The 8,798-nt window shown below is 40.3% G+C and overlaps 1 protein-coding gene across 1 annotated transcript in view; it reads left to right on the top strand.

Annotated features, from left to right (window-relative positions):
• Nucleotides 1–4,080, top strand: part of LOC113830352 (uncharacterized) — a gene marked incomplete at its 5' end in the record, with an annotated part of 5,962 nt that extends 1,882 nt beyond the window's left edge. The window contains 1 exon segment of the mRNA XM_027383566.2: nucleotides 1–4,080. This exon segment is cut by the window's left edge and continues 302 nt beyond it. Coding sequence (XP_027239367.2) covers nucleotides 1–3,576 — 3,576 coding nt within the window.
• Nucleotides 4,081–8,798: the final 4,718 nt, after the last annotated feature.

Consider the following 8,798-nt stretch of genomic DNA (forward strand, 5'->3'; position numbering starts at 1 on the left):
CCTAGAAATACACTTTTTCAAGATGGAAGTAGAGTAACTCTTAGACAACCAGACAATTGTTTGCAGTATGCAGATTCTCATAGATATGCTTTTACATATGGAGACAGGTTTCCTCATGGTAGGGAAGAAAATGAACAGCAGGCTGTTCATCAGGGACCTGATATCTTTTTATCTCATCAGCCCAAAGGAAGATGGAATCAAGACCTTCAATTTTTGTATCAGGATACTGATAACATGGCCATAGTACATGGATCTCATTCCCATCAAAATAAGGATTTACAGGAAGTGAAACCAGCAAAAATTAATTCCTCTGTTCTACAAGACTTATGTGATGTTAAGACAAAAAGTAAAAAAGTGGTCAAGGATTTAAGTGATGAGTGGTGTAATTCTAATTCTGAAGTACAGGTAGTGAAAATATTTAAAAATAATGAATCTAAATTTAGCACTGACTCTAGATTCCAAAATACTAATGTTCATCCAGTTACCAAAACTGGAGTTATGCAAACTGTTAGATCAGGTGTTGTGTCCGTGCCTCATATATTTGAAAATAGTAAGGATTCTTTATCTATAAATAGTGCAAGTGTTAGTATTTCTAGAACTAATACACCCATTGAAATAATTGATCTCTCAAGTGATGATGATGAATCTGGTAAGAGTAGAAGGCAGAATGAAGCAGATAATGCACCACAACAGCTGAATGGTTTAAATTGTTACCCTCATTCTGGTGCAAAAATACCATTTTCTTCCAAACATTCCCTGCCAAAAAATGGGAATAGCCATTGGTCGTCAAAACAAGAGTCCCACTGTGGAGCAGGACGCCTAGGGGACTTGGCGATCAATGGCCAGCCTCCAAATGTCCCGCCCAACTTATCCATTTCTCCCGTCCCAGATAGTGCGTTCCTACCTTTAGCTGCTCCACCTGTAGTTTCTGGTGAGTCAGGAATGAAGCCCAACAGCCGCAAACGGAAACATGAAAGCCTTACTGCTAATGATAGAAAAATATTGATATTAGATACTTCTCATAAATATGCCAATTCACACCCCAACTCTAAAACAGAATATGAGAAAGTAAGGAATGAAAATGTAGAAGCCCAACAAAGCTCCCAATTTAGAATGTGCACACAAAAAGGCTTTCCTGTTATTCATGGAGAAGAAGCAATAGTTCCAGAGGTATTGGATGGAGAGTACTTCTTCAGACATGAAGACACCATAGATCAGGGATCGCATGGATTAATAATTGACGATGAAATTAGCTTTAAACCTCCATTCCATGTTGATGAGGATATTTCATTTAATATTACTGAAAGACCTTTGAATATTGAAGGAAGTGGCAGACAGAGAAAAAGTAATGTAGAGTTGGAAGGTGTCTCAAAAGAAATGGTTGTAACAAAGGAAGCTAGTATGAATTCCCAGGAAAAGCATGTACAGAGTGTAGAAACTCCTGTTGTGGGCTTTATTAGTAATATTGTAAACACAGTGAATAAGGGTGTTGAATTCTTCAAAGCTTTGGTTGGTAGCAGTATAAATGACAAAATTTGTAATCCTGGAGATAAACAGACAAAATTAAAGTGCAAAAACATGTCCTCAATGAATACACTAAAGGAAACATCTAGGAGTAATAGGACTGAGGATGAATCTGGAAAGAAAATTGCAAGTGGAAGAAAAAAGTGTAGGGAAATGGATAAACTTCTGAAGGATGAATGTAGGGAACTCCAGCAAAGAGGGCTAGGAGAGCTACGACATTTAAATATTCCAGAAGCTAGATTAACAAGGAGGTCTGTGGAAAGATATATTCCAAATAAAACAAAAATTAAAAGAGCTTGTGGGTTTAAGCATTACAGCATTAGAAGCTCCCCATACTTGAATAGAAATTTTGCAGAGAAATCAACACAGGAAGCTTATACTACTGATTCCAAAAAGAGAACCAACGTACATAGAAATGAAACCACAGATCTATCTAAAGCAGACCCACATTCAGGTAAAAAAGATTATGTGCCTAAAGTAGACTTCTGTATTCCTTTGCTGGAAGTTAAGCCCATATCAAAAAATGTTGACAAAAAATTGTTTACAGATATTGCTCTCCCAGGTGGAATGAAAAATATTTCTCCTGTGAATGTTGACATTTTAGATGATTGTATAGATGAAAATGGGAATTCTCCAACGTATTCAGGTATTAGTATTGCTTTAGATAAAGACAAGGACATTATTAAAGGTTTAAACTTAGATACTGTCAGGGGCAGTGAAATTTGCCATTATCTAAAGGATACTGTAGGTCGTGAAATTTGTATGGATAAGAATAAAACTTTGCAAGTAGATAAAATAGACACACCAAAATTAAAGGCACCAGCATCAGAGACTAATCGCAATAGATATAAAGGTGCAAGAGAGTTACTCAATTTGGCAAATGATGAGTGGAAGGAAATTTCAAGAAAAGGATTTCATCCTCTCAAAATTATCAAACCTGCATTAATAAGGAAGGTACTGCAAGTAGAGGACAGAGAAAAGAGTCAGAATTCACCAAGATCTAATATGCCAAAAGAATTGCATATGCTTGTCCAAAAGGAATTTCAGACAGGATATCATTCAACATCTATACAAGGAAGTTTTGATAAAGAACTCCAAACTGACTATAATTGTGCTCTTAGTTCCTGCCAGTATATCCATTCATCTGATGTGAAGGCTGGTAATCTGTTCAGGAAACAAAAAAAGACTAATGGTAGTATGGGAGAAACAACAGAGGGACACAGTGTGTTATTGACTGATGTATCAGAAACAGAATATAGGAAATTCTTATTGAGTAATACAAAACCTCTAAGTACACACACTAATGTTGCTTGGAAATCTCTTGCACAGACTAAAGAATCGGTTCCATATCAGTCAGAGCCTGTGGATGAAATGAACTTAGAAAGAAGTACAGAATATTTAGTAAAAAAATCAAAGACCAAGCCTTATCTTAGTAGAGAGCTTAGTAATCTTGCAGGAGATGAGTGGAAAGAGATGCAGGGGAAGGGCTTCCATCCATCACATCTTTTAGGGATGTACAATGGAAAATTAGGATGTGACTGTTTAACAGATGAGGAAAACACTCCAAAAGTAAAAAGTCAGCACATTGGAAAGGAAACAAATAACAGCTCCCCAGAATTTTCTGATGAGAAACCAAATCCTAAGCTATCTCGTGAGCTTTTTCGTCTCTTAAGAGACGAATGCAAGGAACTCCAGCCAGTCAAGTTACGTTTGCAGAAATCGAAGCCACATTCAAGAAAAAAATTGCAACCTTTTGGTCTCAAGAGACTTCAGGAAGCATACAAAAGTGCTGACATATCAACCAGAAGGCGGTCCTTGCTCCAGAATATTTCTATAGGGTCTGCATGCACGCCAAGGGTAGGTTGCCACAAAATAGGAAAAAAATCACTTGGAATGACAGGTACAAAAACCCAACAGACTAGAAACACTCGCTCACAAACTAATATTTTAAGTAATGTTGAAGCTTGTACTCCTCGGAGTTCACACAGAGAAATTCTACAGACTGAGTTGGCCATGTGTGTTTTGAATTATGATCTTCCAGCCATTCTTTGATATATGTATTATATCCTGTATATTTTTCTTTGAACAATGATTATCATTTTTTTAGTTTCCTGATAATGCTATCAAATATTCATTGCCTATATTTATTTGCAGTTGATACAAGTTTCCTATGTCTCAGTTATATGCTAATATTGGAGAACAACAGGAGGAAATATTAGAAAATGCAATCATTTGAATATCTTTTGTCTTTTTCGTGTCGTGGTTTTCACAGCAAATTGCAATTATCTGGACAAGAGGAAGGAATACTTAGTATCAAGCTTTCTTTTTACTTCATCGTCTTATCTTCTCTTTTAATTGTTTATTTTAGCACTTCATCAACCAGATATTCCTCTATTCAGTATTGAATATGCATTCTGAATTAAATTAATGTAAGCAGTATTGGTTCATGAAATATTGGTATTAAGGATTGCTTTTACTCGAAATATTACATTATAAATGTATATTATGAAAATGTTTTCCATGTATAGCATTTTTTGTAATAAAAATAATTTTTTATAGTATGTTTTTTTTACATCTAAAATTATACAAAATCTTACGTAGGTGAACAATTAACCAACTCATTCTTTGTATCTAATTCAGAGCAGAGACAATCTCCAGAAGACATTCCTCCCAACTTCCTCAAATTTATCACAGCCTTCATCAAGCACCCCATCCTCCCATATTACTACCTTACAGCCTTATTCTCCATCTCTCCATAGTACTCCCTCTTCCACACGTCCCCGACCATGCACCACAACCAACCCAACAAACATCTTAAATACTATATTTAGCCCAGCTAAATGGAACCAATTTTTCGTGTTCCCTTCTACAGCTCCTTACTCAGGCAACACTTTCTATACCATACGCGAGACACTTTCTATACCATACGCGATCGCTCCCGTCTTGTAAGAGTCAGATCAGAAACTTTTAGCATTATCAAATCTAACTGATCACTCTGGCAACCCCATTCCTGCAATACCTCATCCAACCCTTGATACTTGTACTGGAACTGTCTGTCTCTCCCCAGCAAACTGCCCAGTCGATACCAAAGATAGGTTAGACTGCGGGGAAAACTTACTCGGATGCCTCCAAGACCAACACGTGAAATCAGTACATTGCTACACCATTCCTCCTAGAGGTCATCGAAAGAAACTGATCAACATTTCCAAAATTACTTTCCGTGCACATGACCTTTCCGTACGTACCTACATTGGTGTACAATCCCTCCCTGTTCGACCATACCAACCCCCTCCCCATCAATGTCAAAACTTTTGGCGCTTTGGACATCCTGCCAAAGACTGCCGTCAAGTTACGGCAGTGTTTGGGATTTAGTCTGGGCTCACCTTTCTAATCCCCCACCTGATACCACAGACCGATACCCAACCCGGTCATAACCGATCAAACTACTCTGCACAAACGTACATTTGCTAACTGCGGCAGCCCCATAATGTATTTTATAGAGGCTGTCCCACTTACAAGTTGAGTCTGAGGTAGCAACTCTCAGATATAAGGTTTCTCTCATACTCCCTACTCTAGTAATATCGCTCGCTCTGCCCAATCCTCTCCATCCCAAGATGTTTCTACACCTTCCCCTAAACCTACATACTTCCCCACTTTCTTTTCTACATTCTACCTCCCCCAGTCAAATTCTTTTGCTACTCTAAATCCAGACATCCCAATCTCAACTACAGCCCTAGCACCATCTCCTCTCCCTCCCGGCACTACTCGCAGTAGACAAACTAAACGTTCCACCCCTTCTTCCCCTACCGCACACTCACCTCCACCTACCTTTACCTTTACTCCTCTTCCGCCCACATAAGAAAACCTTCATTTCACAAAACTCTCCAACCGACTCCACTGCAGAAACTATGGAAGATATTCAAAGCTATATGCTTGAGACACAAAATTCCATATCTCATGCTCTCTCCACACTTGAAGTGATTGCCGATATCCATAGCCCTCCTACTCATATTCCCCCTACACCCCTTCCTCTTACTATCTCTCAACACAACCTAATCCCCTCAAATCTGTCCACCACCGATATCCATCCTCCTGATATCCATCCCTTTCCTCTTAATCCCTCCCAAGACAACACATCCCCTTTAACTCCAACTATCCATCTTTCCAATATCCATGCTCCTACCACTAATATCCCCCCCACACACACACACACCACTTCCTCCCAACACAACCCACCCCCCTCAACTTGAACTATACGCACATACTCCTTCTCTCCATCCCTTCTATCTTTTCCACTCTTTCCTGCATACACACGTGAATCCCCCACCTTCTGATACCACTCCTTCACACCTCTAGTTCCTTCCCCCCCAGATTCCCCAACACGTGCCGGCACTATCACTTATAAAATAACCGTTATATATCTCCTACATTGGAATATTCGCGGTTTCCGTTCTCACAGACCAGATCTTCGTCATATCCTTGCTTTTTGTAATCCATCCATTATCTGCCACCAAGAAACTTTCCTTACACATCCTCCTATTCCAATTCCCATTTATCATTTTATCTCTTCCTCACACTCCCTTTATGTCTCTATACTTATCCATCATAAAACACCTTATGTCCCTTACAAAACCACTGTCCCGTGCAGTTATTCGTATCATTCTTTGCCGCTGGATCACAGTGATTTCAGTCTACTTCTCCCCATCCCATCCCATTGATTGTGTTGCCTTTGAAACTCTAATTTCCCAACTCCAACCACATTTCCTCGTAGTTGGTGATTTCAACTGCCGCCACACTCTGTGGGATGACTCTATCACCACCTCTCGAGGCCCATCTCTAGAACGCTTCCTCTCCACAAATAACCTAATTATTCTTAATTCAGATCGCCCCACACACTTTGATTTGCACGCACAATCCTTTTCATACCTTGACCTCTCTCTATGCTCCTTTCTCTTCATTTAGATTTCCATTGGCCAATTCTAGACTACTTCCCTGTACTCCTTTCTCCTACTTCGTATGTACCACTTCTAAATCCCCCATGCTGGTGCTTTGATAGAGCTGACTGGCGTACTTTCACTTCACTCTCTACTATACTTATCCCTCCACCCCCCTTACCGCCCATTTCAGATATGTTACAATGGTTTACAACCACGATCCTAAGAGCTGCCAATACAACCATTCCTCGAACCTCAAGACCTTATACCTCTAAATATGTTCCATGGTGGAATTCTGATTCCACTAAAGCACTTCGCTTAAAACGAGCAGCCTGGAACTACTATCGCTACAAACGAGGCACCCCTTACCAGCTATCAGCCCTTATTTCCTTTAAAAGAGCATCTGCCCATCTTTGTCGTACAATCAGAAACTAAAACAAATAGCTGGCAAAATTATGTTTCCTCAATTATATCTACATTTATTTCAGCTGTTTGGTGACGGATCCATAAATTATCAGGCAAACATCCCCCCCATCCTCCATATTCGAGATACTCTCATCTCTGATCCAATCAAAGTAGCTCAAGAACTGGGCGACTCAGTCAGGTCAGTAGTGGCTCTCACCTTTCCCCACACTTTTCTTCCATTAAAGCCATCAAGGAACGCACCCCAATCACCTTCACTCTATCCTGTAATGAGTCCTATAATGCTCCCTTTTCTTCTGAATGCAATGCTGCATTACAGTCGTGCCGCAACCCTCGTGAGGGCCCTGACGGTATTCACCATTGTACACTCCAACATCTCCCATCTTCCTCTCTATCTTTCCTTTTAACTATTTTCAACCACATATGGACGTCAGGAAATTTTCCTCCTCATTGGCGAGAAACTCTTATCTTACCTTTCTTAAAACCCAATAAATCAGGTACCCTCCCCCCTTCCCCAAGATTACCGCCTCATTGTTCTAACTAGCTGCTTGTGCAAGCTACTAGAACGAACAGTTAACTTCCGTTTAATGTGGTCTTGAATCTCATAATCTACTTTCTCCTTCCCAGTTTGGTTTCCGCCGAGCCTGAAGTACAGCAGACTCACTTGCCCATTTTGAGACATATTACATCTGCATTTGCACGCCATGAGTCCATATTAGCCATATTCTTTGATCTAGAGAAAGCATATGATACCACATGGCAGTACCATATTCTCCAAGAATTATCCTCCCTAGTTTTACGTGGAAACTTGGGTGTCTTCATAAAATCTTTCCTTTCCAAACATACTTTCCAGGTCAAAATTGCCTCTTCCACGTCATCATCCTTTCCTCAATTCGAAGGCGTCCCACAAAGAAGCATACTTAGTACCACTTTATTCCTTCTTGCTGTAAATGACATTGTCTCATTCCTATCACCGGGAGCCCGAGCATCACTATATGTTGATGGCATAACCATCTATGCATCTGGCACATCCATATCAGATCTCCGTCAATTCCTTCAGTCTGCAATAACATCAGTCCCCAACCCCCACTCTTCTTATATAACGCTCCACTCCAATACCGTTCTTTTGGCAAATTCCTAGGCGTTATATTTGTCCTGGCAAGACCATATCTTGTATATTAAAGAAAAAGCTAACACATCGCCTCAACCACGCTTCTCACATATTCCAGCTACGAATTATCACTCCCACTGAAAAACCTACTTGTATGCCCGATAGCAATCTTTCTGGTCAAGCCTCCACAATAATAATTTACATACTGTAAAACCATCAATCTGCTCTTGGTCAGCTCCATTTCACCAGAACAGACGGGATACGGCCTTTGCACGCTTACTCGCCTAACACACGCCTATCTAATGTCACGTTCTGACCCGCCCATATGTCCCCTATGTAATATCCCTCTTTCAGTTCCACACATTCTGTTGTCCTAACCATGCTTTACTACAGCCTGCACCTCTGCTTTCCCCCACCTATCCCCCCTTTACCGACCTCCCAACATATCAGACATCCTTACAGAATCCTACAACTTCTGCCTTGACAACCTGTTCTTCATTAGACACATAAATATCCTTCACTTGATCTAATTCCCTTACCTAAACCACCGTAACCCATTCCCTCATCAACTCTCTTACCCATCTTCAACCTTTCAATATTACTCTGGATAGTTGACGCATAGCAACTATCACTTGCCATTACCCTTTACTATACCTTCCTATAGTGCTATATGACCTTAGATGTCTAGCACATTTATTTCGCTTTTAACCATTAACCGTTGGTCTCCCCCCCCCCCAATTCCTTGCCCGTTGTTGTCGTGGGGGGGGGGGGTAGGAGATGGGGACTGAGGCTCAATATAGGGGGTC

The sequence above is a fragment of the Penaeus vannamei genome, unplaced genomic scaffold, assembly GCF_042767895.1.
Source record: "Penaeus vannamei isolate JL-2024 unplaced genomic scaffold, ASM4276789v1 unanchor850, whole genome shotgun sequence".
NCBI classification, from domain to species: Eukaryota; Metazoa; Arthropoda; class Malacostraca; order Decapoda; family Penaeidae; genus Penaeus; species Penaeus vannamei.